Source organism: Fistularia commersonii, chromosome 13 (genome assembly GCF_037954325.1).
Source record: "Fistularia commersonii isolate RoL2024-O1a breed Wild chromosome 13, RoL_Fcom_v1.0, whole genome shotgun sequence".
NCBI classification, from domain to species: Eukaryota; Metazoa; Chordata; class Actinopteri; order Syngnathiformes; family Fistulariidae; genus Fistularia; species Fistularia commersonii.
This window is the reverse complement of record NC_141296.1, coordinates 8,640,457-8,660,545: the sequence shown is the minus strand read 5'-3', so window position 1 is coordinate 8,660,545 and position 20,089 is coordinate 8,640,457. Positions and strand designations below refer to the sequence as shown.

Below are 20,089 nucleotides of genomic sequence, written 5' to 3'. Positions count from 1 at the left end.
CAGTCTTTAAAATTAGATTACAAGCATGTCTAGTGGAAAGTATAGTGTTACAATGCATCCTGGGCATTATGATCACAAATTGACAGCTTTTAGTATGTGCCTATAGACCTGGCATTAAAATACATCTCCACTTGTGTCTCCAGAGACATGTGTCAGTTCATAAGTTTGTTGAAAAAAATAAACATGTAACACCTTGCCTGACACATTAGATGCAGCAAGTCTCAGAAAAGTTATAAGGAAGAAAGGAGGAAATAATGCACACTGGGACTACTTTGTTGAATTTTCACACATACAATCTACACATGTCAGTTTTTCAGCTTATTCGATGATAATAAAATCCTGCAGTTGCTACTCAAACGTGATGATAAAGTTTAGCACCCATTGAGCCTTTGTTTTCACATTAGTATATGAACACATGGGTTGTTCAGTCAGCACCTATCACTATGGTCATCCTGAAAACTCTGTAGAGCTGTTGACATGCAAATTTTCAATATGCATGTATATTTGCCACATCTGTGTGTCCTGGCTCAGGACTTCTTCTATATGTCCTAATTAGCGTCTACCTCAAGTCATCAGTGAACAACACACCTCCTTTAATTATGTCTGTGTGTTATATCAATAGGGCAACTTGCCTGTCTCTACAATTGCGAATATATCATTCATTTGTTTTATATGTTTTTCTACTGTCTTTGCTTTCCATAGTTTCCATAGTATCAGATAACATAGGGAAGTTATTGAAAGGAGGTGCAATGTCAGAAAAAAAATAAAACCTCAACAAACCTGTCTCTGCAATAACCTAAAATCATTCTCAATAATAATTCTACCTCGGGATATGTTTTGCAAACATATCTCTGCTCATTCTGCTTTGAAGGTTCATATTTCATTTTCTTGTGACCTATATTCTGAGAATAGCGCCATACATGCAAAACCCCAAAATGCCTAAAGGTGTTGATTATTAAAATAGGCTGATTGGCTGCAAGCTACAAAGCCCCGGAAATTATGGGTGAGTGAAAGCACATAATAAAGCTGCCTTATGCTACAAAACACCCACACAGACCCAATATCATTTATCCTATTTTTTCAGGTAGTTATTGGAGTTATTTATTCATCATCATTTCAAACATTATTTATTATTATTTTATTTTATTATCATGGGACAAAAACAGCTTCTCTGTACCAAGTTGTGCTGACCTGTGTGTTGCCCATTGTAATGACTCAAAAAAAATTGTGCTTCTCTAAAGTTTCCTTGAACTGATACTGACTGAATAATGTTTTGTGCCCTTAATTCAATGTTGTGGAATCTAGCGTAGCAGCGATACAGAGGACCCTCACTTTTCATGGGAGTTTCGGTGTAAGACCCCCCGCAAAAAGAGAATTACCGTGAAGTAGAGACATGATAATTTTGATGGTATTTACAGATATATCAACCCTCTACGAATCTCACCTAACCCTTTACAAACGTTCCATAAGCTGTTATCAACCCACCATCGAATGTGTTACGCTTCCCACACTCTTATAAAGAACACCAAAGACAATTTGGATAATTATAACTTACAATAAACATTGAAATACAATAAGAAATGTATAGTAAATGAGTAAATTCAAAATCATATTAAATGTAACGTAAAAAGAAATTATTTATGGAAAGAATTTTATATTTTTAAAAAATCATTTTATCAGGTACTCACCATTGAAAATATTTTGCGCGCCGAAACTTGAATGATGAATTTACTGTGCAGTAGTAATGGCAATGAACACTGATGAGGCACCGCAGAGTGAATGAGAACTTTACAGCTCTTTTGATTGCGGCACTTGCGCTGGTTTGTTTGTGATCCACACAGCCAAAGCACTTTCCATTTTTAAAATTAATTTGTTATGTCTTGTCATCACCCATATTGCCATTTTACTGAAGCTTATGGTTGCTGTCTTCCTAATGTTAGTTATGTTTTTTTATGTAACGAGCTGTAGATTCGTTAATGCTGTAATTGCGGCATACTTCAGCAAAGCTTCTGTGAGGGGTCTATACCAGACTTTTGGATAGATTCTGCACTTCTAGGAGGCTTCGTAGAGCACGGGGTATCTATACTTAGCCAATGTTTTTTTGTATCTCGCGTGGAAACAATGGTAGGAGCTAGAGCTTGCGATACTGGGTATCTTTGATTAGCAAAGGAGATTCGCATTTGATTTATTTTTAGAAAATTAATTTCAGTTTAATTTTACAATATTTTTTACAGATTTTTTTTCTTCTTAGGCTAGAATAGGGCTAATTCATCATGAAAAAAATGGAGATACTGCAAAAAACGCAAAAGAACAAAAAATTGCGAGAACAGAATTATAAAAACTATCCACAAAGTAGCAAGGGTCTACTTTATATACAAGTTTCCTTTGCTGTTCACAAATACCTTTCAAACTTCACAGAAGACCAATGGGGATTGATTGGCTGGTTGGTTTGTTGGTTAGTTAGCGTAATCTTTTCCATGTATGACAGATACTGTCCTTCCTAATCCCTGTGTAAGATGTCAGCTGCTGTTTTACCACACTTATCGCTTGCTTTTATTTTCACATTTATGGTAGGCTTTTGAAAAAGTAATGAGCCCACAATGCTGATTTCATTGTTCAACCAGCCAAACATTAGTGTTTCGTTGCTAACTCCATGATTACAAGTACAGGATAAACATTAAAACCACAAGGAAAAAACAGTATTCCAAATTACAAATTCACGTATTTATATGTTCACATTCTCTCCCAAGCTCAACTTATCATGACTGCACATACTGTATAAATTTCCTTTAGCAATGCCTGCAAGTGTATATGTGTGGATAAGAGGATTGTCTCATACAAATAAGAGCCAGTCACGCATCCACCAAGGTTTGGCCATGCAATGAACATCATCTTCTTGATTTAAACTCATCACTCTTAGCTATGAAGTCTCCTAACATTTATGAGTTTAGGGACTGCCTGAGGTGCAAAGATCATGATTATGTTGTTATAAAAATGCAGACTGATTCCTTTTCACACAGATGTTCAACAAACTAAATTCCAAACACTGGTACATGCCTATTAAACAATTAAACATTTGGTCATGGTTAACTTATTTATGCATTTGTTTGTAAGAGGAAAAAAAAAATCGGTGTTCTGTCGTATAAGGTCATCACATTTTGGTTGTTAAAAAAAGATAGATATAGCTAGCCGAAAAATTGCTTTGACCTTTTTGTTTTGTTTGGTATATAAAACTGCCATCTTCTGTGTTAGTATGATTTAGGAGCACCGTTTTAATTTAGGCAAGTTACATGTAGGTCAGACAACCGCTAAAGACAGTAAGATAGTAAATGCATATAGCTTGTTCTCACTTAAAGCATCTCTGAAAGCTTGAAAGCTTTGAAAGATTTTGTACAAACATATGGGTCGCAGGTTATATGAGTCGCAAGTGACTATGTTAAGTATTTTAAACTTAAAACTGAGTTATATCAATTGCTGTTAAATTAAGTTTTAAGGCTTGCTTACAAGTATTGTTTCGATCAAGCTCTAAACAGCTAGTTTTTGGTGTACTTATACATTTTTTGCTCAAGGATAAATTGAACACACACAGTTCAACCTTAGATTAAAGGATTTGTCTTTTTCTTAAATAATTCAGAATTTATTAGCAGTGCCAGTGATGTGTACATTGGTTCACATAAATCCATTCACTGAGCTTATGTGATCCATACAAATACCTTATTGTCCTAAACTCTTTATACTACTTATTTACTTTACCTCTTCTGTGATCAGCATAACCATTCTAAAATGGCTTGCAATATACAGATATAGTCTGAGGGATTGTGTTCTCTTGTCTGACAGTTTCCTCTTCAGTATGACTGCTCAACTTAAAGTCAATAGAATAATAACCAATAGTTGAAATGTGCCATCTTTTCTCCTCAATTGATAAAGTCATTTCCATCTCAATCTCAATCATCAATTATCAGGAATGGCTTTCACAGGAATGGGCATTTTTGCCAAGGTACACAGAGCAATACTGGAAAATGTAAAGGATTTCTAACTCCATCGATAGACGTTGTAAATCAGAATGGTACACAGAATGGTAGAGGGTGCCTTCTCTTCTGTTAAACCACTCTTCTCTTCTGCTGGACAGTTGCGGTGTGTGTGTGTGTGTGTGTGTGTGTGTGTGTGTGTGTGTGTGTGTGTGTGTGTGTGTGTGTGTGTGTGTGTGTGTGTGTGTGTGTGTGTGTGTGTGTGTGGGCACACACACACACACGGGCGCGCGTGCACGCGTGCGAGCGAGCGTGCATAAATATATACACACATGCACATATTGTATATGCATACACATATGTATACATCACACACACACAAATAACATTATTACCAAACACTTTTTTAAGAAAAGAAAGAAGGAAAATGTAGTCTATGAAATATTTATGGCTAAAGCAAGAAATTAGCGAAATTATAACTGCATCAAAAACAAAAGATTCATATACAAAGGCTGTTTAATTGTCCCTGTGTTAGCTATTTATGGATGAAAGCAGGGATAAGTAGCAAGGGATCCTGTACCTTTTATTACAAAGATCATGGCCATCGAGGTGACAAATATCTTTTGTCATTTCATCTTTCTTTTGACATTTAATCATCAAAAGGTGGGGAGGGGAGCGAGTAGAACGCTGGAGTCATCATCCACCTTCCCAATATTCCATGAGTCATGTCATGCCTCTGCACATATGCAGCTGTTTCAGAAATATTGACATTATTACAAGATATGCCCAGGAGTCAAAGAGATCATTAGAGTGATTTTTTTTATTTATTTTTTTAAATGCATTTGACCACAGTTTTAAACTGGAATTGGATTTATGGTATTTTACAAGTATTGTTTCTGTGCAGTTAATTTCACACACAATTAAAACCAAAAACATATACATTTTAAAAAAGATAAATCAATGAAGTGTCATCCTACATCCGAGAATAGTGTCTCAAAGAGGGAGCTCTTGAGCAATAAATGGAAAAAGAACAGGAAGGGCAAGTCTATAAAAACAAGGTTATAAATCCATTTATAGAACATGTGTAACAGGTGAGCCATATCAACATTTTTACAAGTAACAATGCAATGGTAATTGTTTATCAACAGATGTTCTACTGCAAGTTTCCATCAGTGCTGCTCTACATATTATAATCATGCTGAAGATAATCACTGGATGTTGCTTATACTTACCAAACAATAGTAGGCAGAAATACTTGAAAAGGATCAGCTTATTTTACAGTGTAAAGGTCTGTACTAAATGTTGGAATAAACATGGAGTGTTGTTTTGTACCAAGTGATAAACTTCTGGTTCACACACTATGAACAACTAAAACATCTTATATACAGCTAATTACAAAATGTTGTAATATATGTACAGCATTCAAATTATTATGCCATGTCACGACTTTTTGATGAATGCTTTAGAAGATGTTGCATCCTCATGTTATCCTTCTGGTCGAGATGTCAGTTTTAGTTTTGCTGGTTTCATTGCCACTATTATGTAGCTACAGGCCTTTTCTCATGATACCACAGAGTCACCTTTTCTCTCTGTGGCATTATACTTGTCCAAATGTCAACCTTTTTCCACTGCCCTAGCCCCACTGGTGCATGTGCTCTTCCCACCACCGCATTGTGTCTGCTATATCCTGAATGTGAAGGGTGAAGAGATAGGTCCATGTTTTAGTTCATTCACCCATGCTGAAAGAGGCATATGCAGCAAGTTTCCCCAAGGTGAGACAGTTTGATTTAGTTTATTATTTGGGATTCACTCTGCTTCATCTCAGATTCAGTTCCTGGATAATGTCCTCCTTCACTGGTTTGCATACTGAGCATACTGGATTGCACCAACCTGTGCAAATCAGGGAAAAGCTATATAGTTATTAATTGTCGCTTAAATTACTACATGATTGTAGAATGCCTAATATCAAGTGTTATTTATCTGGATTTTTTCTCCTTGTCATTTGAGAATTTGCATTTTGAGAACATTATTCGCATATTACTCACTCCAAAGTCTGAGAAGCATTTATTGGCCCAACATTTTTCAGAGCTCCAGTCAGTCAATAAAGCAGGTAAATCTTTTGGTTTCTGAATCTTGTAATGCCACGTGAAGTGTGTCCCGTAGGGGTGTCAAGTGAAATAGTGATAAGGTGCACTTTGAAGTTGTGAATGAGGTTAGTGGCATGAGTCAACCTCTGCAGGCTATCCTGACCACCATACCCACATGACTGAGCATCTGTCTTGTCCATAATATTGAAACATTTTCCCTATCTTCAAAATATCCTTTGAACGCTTTCTGGTTCAAACTTTGATTTCAAAACCCGATCCCTTAACTGCATCACTGTGTTTATTTTGCATGGATATGTATTTCATCTTATCTTCAAGAAGGTAATGGTCAAGGCACACCAACCATGATTAATAATCACATATCATTCTAATAATGTGATTTTTATATTTGTCACTGCTGCAGTAATTCTTAAAATGTTTAGGTTATTTTTTGAGTATTTGTATAATGTTTTTATACGTATTCAAACAAGCTATTAGAGAAAATGCTCAATTTGTCTCCCTCTCCTTGTTTTTCCTCAAAAATCCTGCCAAAACTGAGCTGTCTTAATTCAGTGACAGCTGCACACTTACACAATCAACACTTGCACTCTTCAATGTGTCAATTTATGCTTTGAAACAATAAAAACTCAGAATTGGCTGCTAACTTCTACAATACGCCTGCATGTGTGGCCAGACGACCATAACTAAGGAAAACAGCCACATTCAAGTAAGTGTGTGACAAGAATTGAGGTGGTTATCGGGAGTGAGAGTGTAAACCTTTGTGCCCCTGTGAATTCCTTACTATTTATTGCAGAGGGCAGAGACCCACTAGCAACAAATTCTCCTGACTGATTTCTTCAGCAATTCCAGGGGAATGGTCATCACCTCAGGTCAATGTCTAAACTTTCCCATGCAACAAAATATATTGTAATTGACTCCATTTGTAATTCCTCCAGAGATCTGGCACTTGGCTCCAGCCCTGATGGCTGCCAAAACCAATAAAGCTTCACATACATGACCCCCATTGGTAACAAGGAGTCCTTCCATGTAATCCAAATCTTCTAATAGCAATGGAAATTGCATATCAGAAAATGTGCAATATAAACAGAAGAATAATGTAATAACATAATTAATCAGTAATTGATGATACATAATTAATAATAAAGAATTACAGTGTAATTAATGAAGGTTGACTTTTTTAACCTACAGGTGCTGAGCAGTAAATTTTGCATAATCTTCATCATAGGTGTCCTATTAAGCAATATGCTGTATCGACAATAATGATTTTATAATTAATTCTATGATTTGCTGTTTTAAGATCTATTTATATTTAGTGAAAAAATATAGAGATGCATTCACAACATAAACATATACGGCATTAACATGTTTACCATAATATTGACAATCATGTGTATTTAATTATCCATTTGTGCATTTTATTTATTTATCTTTGATTAATAAAACTGGCAATTGTTGCCTATTTTCGCCATATGGTATCAATAGGAAACACATCCTTCATTATTTTAACAGTTCTTTTTTATGAAGGATTTAAGACAAATGCAAATTAAAATAGGAAATGGAGCAAAAGTGAAACGGATTTATAAAGCAATTAGCACAGCATTGATGGAAAATTATGATTATTTATGGATCGTCTGGATTTTCACCCACGCTGTGCATAAACAACATAAACAATGATAGATGAATTGTCAACCAACTGCATTGTCTAGCTCATACCATTATATATTTATCATATCTCCTCTGCAAAGCTGTTATAATTTACAATTTAATTTAACTAGAATATTCAGATTTACATACACACAAAGACACACACACACACACACAGTTTATATACAGTGTGTTTGTATGTATGTATATAAATATATATGTATATACATTTATACACATACATAGATAGTCATATATATATAGAGAGAGAGAGAGGTAGAAAGGGAGAGAGATTTTTACACATAACAAACAGCATAAATCAAGTCTGATTTATTCAGGGGTTGATTGCTATGAAAAGAGTGCCATGTTTACAATTCAACCTATGAACCTATGCCACAAGAATCCTCCATTATGCTTTGCTCTCATTGGCCTTAGAATGTATTTATTTGCCACTTTTTCATGCATGCTGTTTTTAACATCAAATGATCCAAGGTAATCAGAAAGAACAATGAGACTGCTTTGTCATAGCAACAATATCAATTTCTCTCTCCTGCAACTGGAAAGTCTTTGATAGCGCCTGAATGGGGAACAGATAGACGTGTGTTAATCCCTTTGTCTCTTTTCTCCGCCATGCTACTCTTGTTACCCATTTCCTCATCTGCAATTCCCTTTCAGGTGCCACCAATGGCTTACATATACATATACATGTACATATACGTGCGTGTGTGTGTGCGTAGTAGGAATCTTAGAAATGCAAACACATATACCAACCTTTGAAAAGTTGCAAATATAACAATGCATCTTGTTTTACTTTTTTCCTCTTTCTTTGAATGTATTTTTTTTTTTGTTGTGGTAAGTTACATGGCCAGAATCCGTACTTCATGGTGCCCTACCCATTTTAAATGTGTTTTATTAAAAACTGAATACTTCATAAAAGGTACTCTCTCCCATTCCTGTATATGTTGCCACATTCAGTTGTTTTATATACAGATGTACAAACAGATTCACTTAGTAATTGCTTCAGAGAAAGCATTGCTAGTTCAATGAATTATTGAATTACAGCATTACCGATTGGAGCACCTATATCACCTTACAGTTATTACTCCTTGCCCTGCAAGATGTGATTGGACAATTTCAATCATGTATTTGCGAGTCAGTTCTATTTCCTCTGATGCTTGAAAACGAGTACTTGATTTGTTATCACCGGTAGTCAATCTATCCCTGTAATAATGGAAAGTGTAAATAGGAGTGACTGAAGTCTAGAGAATCCATGTTGTGTTGGAACCATAGGCTATTTTAATGACAATGGTAATTAAGAATTGATAATTGCATAGAATGCAAAGGACAAATTTCACTTTCAGGGTTTCTTCTTTTTCTTCTTCACACTTGAGCGGTATTTTTTTCAAATTCTGTGGTCTCTCTGTGTGAGGTCCTCAAGTTGTCCCTGTGTCTGCATTGGTTCTTTAGCTTTCTCCTACAGACCAAAAATGTGCAGTTATGTAATCGTAGACAAACTTCTATCCTAAGCTGTATATGAGAGAATGAATGGTTTTATTTCTCAGTCTATAGCCCTGTGATCGACTAGTGCCCCGTCTAGGATTTACCCTTTGTTCTGCACAATAGCTCTTCTGAAATCCTCTTGACTGGATATTGTGACATCAGTCGTTAATTCACTCAATCATTAATCAGTGATTTTAGCTAAATTTTACAGTGCCATACCAAGATCAATTCTGCCCCACATAAGACCATCAGCTGCATTATTTACTGCATGTTTACTTGGCAAGCTAATTTTGTTAGCTTGCTGTTTTTTTCATGGGCTACATTGCACTGAGTTGAGAAGACATGAAAGAAGTAATCATCCTAACGTTATTATTAAAGAATAACACAAATACATCACTGTCTATGAAAATTAAGTTAAATGTGTTTCATTATCAGTGTGACACATTTTTGTTTTTATCATTCAAGAGTTCCAAACACGTGAAGTCAATTTTAAAAAGTATCTCAGAAACCTCCTATAAAGCCTTCTATAAACCCGTTGTCCCTACTGTGACCCTCTTGAAATATACATTCTAAAACTAACAGGGTTGCTATGGGTAGTCTTCAGAAAATAACATAACTATTTTTGTGGTAATTTTACTAATGATATCCCAGAAGACCCCAATGCTTCACTTTGTAGCGTGTAGATGATTAAGAAGATTATTAATGTATATGTATTTCTGAAAAGCATAGACTTGTCTTATGCATCAAAAGGCATGTAAATAAGTTTTTTTTCTTCTTTCTTTTATTGTGTCCTGCATGAAGAGCAGCACTGTAAACACATCTGTCACTACATTTCTATGTGCCAGTTAGTCTCGATATAAGTATTTTCCATATAAACAATAGTCTGTATTTTACTTCCATGGCCTAACGGTGATCTCTTAGATGATCTCTTTCAGAAAGTTTTACAAAATTTCGTTTCACCCTCCTTTAAGGCTTGCATGGTTACTTTGTTATTTTGTAAACAGATTATTATACAGTACAGCAACTTGCCACCTGCAAGTGAATGGCGGCCTCATCAAGTTTTTTTTTTGTCTCTCTCTCCTTCAGCTTCACTGTTAAGTTTGTAGGTTATATATTTGCCATCTGGATGTGTGCCTTGTTTCCCTGATCTCTGAGAACATCTCTCCATTTAGCTTGGTCTTTCCCTTTACCTCAGTGACCCTAATTCGTCAATTATAAGGGAGTAGATGGACTAACCTAGCGGATGGGTGGGTAGTTTAGGTTAAATAGGTTAAGCTGTGGAGCAATGCCCTCATGAATACCCATTTTGGTGATTAATCAGTGTTTGAAGTCAACCACGGTGACCTGCAAGAGAATTGGATGGACCATTCATTCTGCGTGTATTGTAAAACAAATGCTATTTCCTGGTTTTAAGCCTCTATTGTTATTAATCATTCTCCCTCCTATTTCTGTTACTCTCAGTTCCATAGGCACCAGTATGATTTCAAGTACAGGTCAACAGTAGGACTCATTACAATACCCGAGAGTCTTGAGGGCTACTTTATCCATACAACTGGGCCATCATTAAACATTATTTCAGAGTGGATATGTATTTATGATATCATAAGATAGAAATGAACTCACTTATGTATTGTATGTGCCTTTTTCTGTATAGCAACAAAATAATAACAATAATGATAATGATAATAATTATAATGATAATAATGATAAAAAAAAGAGATTTCTTTAAAAAGTTTATTTCTTTGTGAACTGCGATTTCATGCATAGGTATAAAGTGTTATCAAAGGTATTAAAAGTACATATGTTGATAAGAGTATTTGTGCTTTCCTTCCTGCATGTGTGCATGTACAAGAGATAGTGTGTGTGTCAATAAGACTAAACCCTTAGCAGCAGCCTCAACATGTTACAACATCCATTCACATGTCCCTTTAAATCCCTTAAGACCCAGATTGCTGTTCAAAGTCTTAACTTGAAAGTCTGATTTGAATACTGTGTTCCAGAGCAACTCTGCAAATACGGACTGCCGACTTATTAATGAGTCTCACCGGTTATACATATTGTACACATGATCACATACACGAACATAGGTATTCACGTGGAATGCATTACTTAGGATCATTACGAGGCCAGACAGGTGGATAATGGTGAATTCAGTATGACAATCCATGCAGAATATTTGTTATCTGGAGAGTAAGGGGCAAACTTGTAGGATATCATGGATAAAGAACACATTTAGCATAACTATTGTCTCTAATCTTTTAATTATGTCTTTGCAGTGCCTGCTGAAATCTTAAAATCCAGTTTGAGTATCATGGAACGTCACATTCAGAGGCTCGAGAACGACATCACAAACTTTCCCAAAACAGATGACCAACAAGATAAGTTTGTGGAAAAAATGTCTATATCCTTTATTGCAGTGAAATATATGTCTGGCATTGTTGTGTGATTGAATGCATTTCAGTATGTAAGAGGAAATTCTTTCATCTATTTTTTTGGATGTCAGTGGATGTCAGTATTGTGGTTTTGGTTTCTACTTTCCATGGTAAATATATCAAGTTACCGGGTGTGAAAGATGGAACACGAGGTAACTTAAGGGAGTGGGTATTGCTGCCTTGGAGTGAAATGCCAATCAGATCTCCGTTTTCACGTTTTGCCTGAATCTCTAGAGTGAAATAATGCCTGTAGCTATTTTTACCAGTCTGCAACTGTTTTGTATCCCACAAGGGCCTCTAATAGGGGCACCTGCTCTTCACACCAACTAAACGCCTATCCCTGATTTCATCTATTGACTGGCCACAAACATCTCAACACAACCCCTCATTCACTATGTTTAGCAGCTCTCTTATTTTGATAACACAGCATTTTACTTTTCACAAATTTAATTAGCCATGTTTGTCCACTTTCTTAAATGTCTTTTCCTGAAATAAGAGGTCCTCGCTGTGCCTGTTTGATCAATAGTGGAAATCAAGTGTGTGATCAATTGACTTACAGCATGAAAGAACAAAAGGAAGGGAACAATACAGCACTCATAATTTGTTTTGTGTTTATCACAGTATTTAATTAAATTTAATAATTGTGAATAGCTAGCTAGTGAGTAGGTGTCTCCGTTTGCTAGGCATATCATGTAACCCTGTTTTCTCTATATTGATTTATTGAGGCTTTCTATGGAGACTAGTTGTGTCAAGTAGTAGCCTCCTAATGTATTTTAGCCTCATAACGTCTGCTCTAAGTCAAGACGACCAATTAGATGAACGCAACTAAGATACAAACAAAAAAACAAACAAAGAAGGAATGAAAGAAAGGAAGAAAAAGGCAAAGACTTTCCTTGTGGTGGCTGACAGGCAGAGCAGCCAAGCAAGAAACCTGCTCTCCCCACTTGATGTATTGATTTCCAAGGTCCTTCGAGAACTAAAGGCTTGAGCAAGAGGAAATGGAGAAGTGTAGATATACTGCTGCTTGGCTCTTCCTCACTGTCTGAAGTTCATCCCCCCGAGAATGGCAGACAGAAGTTTGCTGGCCATGACCTGAAACACCCCACTTCCTCTTTTCGTCTAATTTCTTTCATCTTCAATTATTTCTGTTTGCTGCCACTAAGCAGTCTAACACAATTAGATTTTAGTTTGCAGTATTTAAGAAGCTCCAATTAGGAAAACACGCACAAAAAAATGTTTTGTTTTGCTTTTATCCTTCATTTTTACTATTGCGCTCAAATTTAGATCTTCTATGAGTCTATGTTTTACTGTTCCTGTCAGAGGTATGTCAGAGTCTAAAAGTTGTTGGTCGTTTTGTCAGGTTGGCAGGAATCGGTTAATGCTATTGCTTTATGTAGAGTTGTTCATTTCTTGCTGAGGTCTTTATCCCAATAAAGTTAGAGATTTATTTTCCCCTTAAACCACCTGATACTCAAATATGAATTGATTTTAGAAAGATATTATAATCTTGGTGTTATTTTTTTGCAAGGAACCTCTTTTCTATGTGTTAGGGTATTTTAACCAGCGTATTCGAAGTCTCGTCAAGACAATACTTTTTTCACAACCTGAAGACATCAAATATATCAGCTGTTTATTGTGCAAATGAAGAATATGCTGCAGTAGCCTATACACAGAGAAAGACAATTAAATGTTGCACTTGATGAGATATGTACTACCAGTGTTTTTCAGTGCGCTTAGGAAGCGGTTTAATTTGTTTTACACAGCTGAATGGTAGAACAATGCATGTGAAGTACAATGCTCTATATTCTGGGTTGACTTCTTTTAACGCACATGAGATGGCTGAGTCAAGGCAGACTTAACTTTTTTATAGTTTTCCCTGGGATTAAAAAGAAAGGATGTTGGTTCCTTGAAGCATGACGGATGGAAAACAACAACAACTAAAAGTCATGGATTTGATGCTTGAGCAACCCTGAAAAAGTTAAGTGAAGCTCTGTTGTATTTACTGTTGGGCACTGTGATGAATGGGTCAGCCTGTGTTGTGTTTGCTAGAGAGAGACGGAGAGAGAGAAACAGAGAAAGAGGAAGAGAGACAGAATTAGAGGAGGCAACAGCCAAATATATGTGCCTGTGTGTCTCTATGATTCAGTTTTTCCTAAAGATTAATTTCAACAGGGCATGGTCACTACATGTATTCAATGTATATGCTGTATGTACCTCCAAGAATTACATATTTAGTGTTGTATACAGATTTTTTATTTGAATATATTCTAAAAATGCATGTGCTTGTACTAGTAGGTTTGGGCTGAGGCAAACATTTTCAAATCTTGCTCTAATATTACAATGCATTTTCAAACTGATTTGATATTTTTCACAACCATATTTTTACCAGTGGGTCTCCTCCTTTAAACAATCCTTGTCTTTTTAGCTTTGCAGTCATTTCAAATCCAGATATTTTTCTCAGTAAAGATAGCCATCCATCTATCTTCTGCCACTTATCCAAAGTCGGGTCGCAGGGGCAGCAGCCAGACTCCCCTCATCCCCAGCCACATTGTCCAACGCTTCTGGGGGATCCCAAGCCATTCCCAGGTCAGCCCAGAGACATGGTCTCTCCAGCATGTCCTGGGTCTTCCTTCCTCCCTGATGGATATTCCTGGTATACCTCCCCCAAGAGGCACCCTGACCCTATGCTCGAGCCACCTCATCTGACCTCTCTATGCGGAGGACCAGTGATTCTACTATGAGACCCTCCCGGATGACCAAACGTCTCACCCTATCACTGAGGGAGACGCTGGTCACCTTGCAGAGAAAATTAATTTCGTCTGCTTGTATTCGCAATCTTGTTCTTTCGGTCACTAACCACAGCTTTTGACCATAGGTGAGGGTAGGAACTTAGATCAAACGGTAAATTGAGAGCGTCAACTTCTGGCTCAGCTCCCTCTTCACCACGACAGACCAGTACAGTGTCCACCTCACTGCTGACGCTGCACCAACCAATCCGCTTGCTCCATCCTTCCCTTTCTCATGAACAAGACCCTGAGATACTTGAACTCCTCCACTTGGGGCAGGATTGCTTCCCTGAACTGGAGTGGGCACTCAACCTGTTTCCAGTTGAGCACCATGGTCTCAGATTTGGAGGTGCTGATCCTCATCCTGGCCACTACGCATTAAGTTGCAAACCACTCCGGTGAGAGTTGGAGAATGGACTGATGAAGCCAACAGAACCACATCATCTGCAAAAAGCAGAGACTTGATCCTGTGGCCACCAAACCGGATCCTCTGAACGCCCTTGCTGCGCCTAGAAATCCTGTCCAGGAAAGTTATGAACAGAATCGCTGACACAGGGCAGCCCTGGTGGAGTCCAACCCTTACCGGAAACAAATCTAACTTAGAACCGGCAATGCAGACCAAGCTCCACTGGTCATACAGAGACCAAACAGCCCGTACAATGCAGTTCAGTACCCCGTATTCCCAGAGCACCCCCCACAAGATTGTCAATGGGACATGGTCGAATCCCTTCTCCAGATCTACAAAACACATGAAGACTGGTTGGGCAAACTCCGATGCCCCCTCGAGGACCCTGCTGAGGTTATAGAGCTTGTCCACTGTTCCACGACCAGGACGAAAACCACACTGCTCCTCCTGGATCCGAGTTTTAACGACCCAGCAGACCCTCCCCTCCAGCACTGCTGAATAGACCCTACAAGGGAGGCTGAGGAGTGTGACTCCCCCCCCTGTAGTTGGGCATGCCGCTGCAAGTCCTATGACACGACCACAAGAACTGCAGCCAAGGGTGCATTGATGCCAAGTGCACATATGGACACCTTTATGACTGAACATGGTGTTTGTTATGGACAATCTGTAACGAGCACAGAAGTCCAGTAACAAAACACCGCTCGGGTTCAGATCTGGGGGGGCCATTCCTCCCAATCATGCCCTTCCAAGTCGCACTGTTGTTGCCCATGTGAGCATTGAAGCCTCCCTGTAGAACAAGGGAGTCTCCAGCAGCAGCGCTCTCTAGCAGCCCCCCTTGGGACCCCAAGAAGGGTGGGTCCGCTGAGCTGCTGTTGAGTGCATAGCCGCAAACAACAGTCAGAACCCTTCCCCCCACCTGAAGGTGGAGGGAGGCCACTGGGTTGAACCCCAATGTACAGGCGCTGAGTTGGGGGGCAGTCAATATGCCCACACCTGCCTGGCGTCTCCCAAGTAACTGAAGAGCCTTACCTTGGCTGACCCTTCCGGCCCCTGACAACATAGCTTCTACGATAACTGGGACGTGCAAACCCCTCCACCACGATAATGTGGCAGCTTAAGCGGGGGGGGGTAAAGATAACACTATTCAATATTTCTTCACTTTGTAAAATAACTTAGCTGTGAAAGCTTTGGCTGTGTAATACAGTATGGTAAAGTAGTATACAGGTAGTTTGTTAGTACATTGTGCCTTATTTACAATGTATTTGCACACACACATTTTTTGCTAACATCTATTCCTCTCATGCATAATTAATAATCCAACCATACGTTCAAGTGTAAAATACATTCATTACTACCACATATCATGCCTATATAAAAACAATTTTGTGAACACTCTTGGATTAATAATTAATTAGTTAACTAAAATATTCAACAATGAAAAGTGAGAAGCTGCCTTATTTCAGAATTAAATAAAATCCAAATATGGATATGACATCTTTAGACATAAACAATACAACATAAAACATAAAACTAAGAATAGACTAATAGACTTAATGTAGTTTTCAGTTTAAATACATTTTGGTTCATAATCATCAACCAACACAGTTAAATTACCTGGTTTTAATCTTATCTTAATGTCTGCCCACACTATCAATTGCAATATCTATTCAATGGTTGCAGCACATCTCCCATCTTCTGAGACATCATCTCGATCATTTTACTCCATCTGTTTCCCTTTATTTTTCTGACCATTTATTTTCTTTTTGACATCACCTCTAATGTTGAACCATTTCTTTTGATCTGAGCCACAGTCCAAAACTCTGGGGACAAGGCATTCACTGCTTCGGTTATTTCAGCTCAACCCTCGTTTTGTGTAATCATTCCTCCTGAGGAAACACCTTTAAAAAGTTGGCACTCTTTGGGTTTCTCACTGAGACACAATTCTAAAGATTTCATCAGACTTTTTTCTACATTCCCTTCAACTTTAATTTAAAAAAGAAGATATGGAGACAATGTGCAGTCTATTGGATATCCATCTGCCAATGTAGAGTGATACTGATTCATGAACACATAGTAGTATGTCAGTTCCATGACTCAGAGATAGCTTTCCAAGCACACTAATTATATGCACTACTAGTTTATATTTATTTTATATTCATATAGCCGTAAATGGATGTATACATATGTGTGTGTGTGTTTGTGTGTTAACCCAAAAGGCTGTAATTCAATTTCATCAGCTTATGCTTCAGATGTGCTGAAAAGTAACAGGTTGCTATTCATTAATCCTCAATCTACACCTATGGGTCTACCAGAAAGTAATTTGGGTATTTTTAAAAGTCTCATAATCAGTCTGCATCTCTATTTGTAACTTTTTTCTTGCCATTGAGTGAATCGCTTGTTTATTCTGTAGTTTAGTGACTCCTATCTATGAGAATAAATAGGAACCCATTAAGGCTGAAAGTTTGATTCAGATGCCCCCAGGGAGTCTGTTTTCACTCAGGGGGCAAAGTCTAACACACACACACACACACACACACTAACACGCACAGATGCATGCACGTGCGCACACACACACACACACACACACACACACACATGCGTACACACACACTACAGTAGTGGCAGTGTGTAAATGCAAGACTGTAAATACTGGAATATTGATTTAATGAGGTTGCTCAATAGGAGTAATGGAGACTGAAACAGACGTTGATTGTAGCAAATATATACCAGATACTTCAGAACATGCGTCCCAGACCTTTGCTTTTTAGCTTAATATTTTGTTGCCAGAGTCACAATATTCACTAATCTTGAAATACTGTGGTCAGTTGAACAACTAAGTTACTTTGAGCTAACAAATTAAGATTTAAAAAAATATAGAAGTCTATTCACAAATGGTCCGTCTATACATAGCTCAATCTTTTCCAATAATCCCACCTTTGCAGCTTGTAAGACTATATAAGAAATGCACTACCATTAAGTCTATTTTCAGATGCATACACAAAATGGGCATTTGACTGTTTATCAATGTCTCGACAGTTTGAACTTTTCAATCAGACTTCAAATCTGTTTAGAGACAGCCTTTTTTTATACCAGCATTGCACATTAGGTCAAATAAATATGTGTGCTTGAAACGATTGTTCTGTTTAGCACATTCCATTAAATGCTTGCTGAATACTATAAGCAGATTTTTTTGGTGAAGAAATAGACCTAGTTTGACAACCATTTTCTGTTTGAATTAGAGGCTGGTAATTAACAGAATAATTGTCTTTATTTCTGTGCATTTTTTTAGATTTAAGCTGGGTTGAAACATGCAGTTAAAGGTTTAAATGTATGATAAATTTGAAAGCATGGGAAACACAGAATGGTCCACAGTATTTACAAACACACACGCATTTGCATTCGCGGACACAAAGGCACACTCGTGTACACATAGCCCTCAGTCCAAGTGTTTTCTAAGCTAATGAAATTCACTGTAAACTGCCTGGCCAATTAACTGAAGCGCAGATAAACAATGGTGTCTTTTTATTAACCAGAATTGAGTAGGGACCAGTGTAAATAAGGAGAGGTGCTTAAAGTATTTTCAGGGTAAGGGGATTTTCTCAACGGATTCTCCTGTTAGTCACATCTCATTGCAGCAGAATGATGGAATACAGAAGAAATTTAAAAAAAAAGGGGGGGGGGAGGCATAAACGTTACGCATTTAAGCAAATTTCAGTATGCTTGTCTATTTGTGTATTATCTATAATACATAACCATATATATATATATATATATATATATATATATATATATATATATATATATATATATATATATATATATATATATATATATTTATACACACACACACACACATATATATGTATATGTATATGTATATATATATATATATATATATATATATAATAACTATTATAAATATTTTTGTCTGTTTGCTTGTTTCCAAACATAGAGATAAATTATCTGGGTGACTTTTTGCCAGTTTTCCATTATCTCAAATGAGGCATGGGTCCGCCAAGTGGCTTTTCAAAGCTACAAATGCTATGACATTTGTATTTTAATGTTATTACCCTTTGTGCACTTAAATTTTTTTGGATGGACTCATCCATTTTCATTCAAACCTTTTCATCTCAAATATTAATCCCTTACATTACACATTAGCAAACATAAACATTACTCAATTAGCAAACATAAAATAAATCAAACTAACATCTGTTTCTATTATATTGCAGTCTCTATGGATATTGTATTTAAAAACTAAAACGTTCCAAGAAATGTATTGCTGTGCACTCTGACAAGTGAATGGCACAAGACTCCTCCTACAAGCATGTAAGGATATGCTGAAACAAAAAAAAAAAAAAACATGTCATGGAATTCAGTGTTCTGTTTTGTGTCACAGTTAAAAAAAATGGTAACCAACTACCGGTGGGCCATCTATTGCACTTACTGCCAGAGATAGGACTGTCTTGTTTCCCTCTGGTTATAGGAGTGAATTCTCTTGGAGATGCCAATGAGTGTCTTGTTAGGCTGTGACACCCGGCCAAATGTGACAGCTCTATTAAGTAGTCTGAACTGTAGCTCCCAGGATAGTTGGGTGAGTGGCATTGGAGCACAGAAGGAACACCATTGATGTGCACTAGATGTATCCCTTTGTTCCTTAGTGAACCAAATGTCATATTCCGCTGATAAAGTATCTATGTCATGCCAGTCGTCAAGGGTGTAATTTTGAATTAAGAGCATCCTTATGGGATTCAGACCCTGGCCATTGTAATCCAAAATGTTTGACTGCACTCAAATCCTGTATAGATTAAAATGAGGCAATGTCTCATGTCAATGAGGCTATGTATTGCCATTATGTCTTATGGCATCACATAGTCATGAGGATAAATTATACAGCACCAAAAGTGTAATATAAATGTGTGTGTGTGTGTGTGTGCGTGCGTGCGTGCGTGCGTGCGTACGTGCGTGTGTGTGTTTTCTTCCCTATGTTATCCAGCTTATTTGCAGGTTCATTTCTTGACATTATATTGTGTCGATTATATCTTTTCTATCAAATGTCTGGCCAAAGACTAATTGGCATCAACACGAAAATGCATATTAACAACAGTACTTCCCCAAAAGGGCCAGACTTAGTGCAGTTGAATAGACAGAAGCTTGGTTGTACTCATTTGTCATGGGCTCCTGGGTTTAATGCAAAGCCCCCTTGTGCACGTGTTGCTGAACTCTTAATCCTGGAGCAGGCACCAGC

General features: G+C 37.3%; 1 protein-coding gene across 4 annotated transcripts in view; it reads left to right on the top strand.

Moving 5' to 3' along the window:
• diaph2 (diaphanous-related formin 2) overlaps positions 1–20,089 on the top strand; it is a 339,738-nt gene that overhangs the window by 224,596 nt on the left and 95,053 nt on the right. For all 4 annotated transcript variants that reach the window (XM_086157743.1, XM_086157742.1, XM_086157744.1 and 1 more), the window contains one exon: positions 11,494–11,618. In XM_086157743.1, coding sequence (XP_086013869.1) covers positions 11,494–11,618 — 125 coding nt within the window. The remainder of the gene's footprint in view (positions 1–11,493; positions 11,619–20,089) is intronic.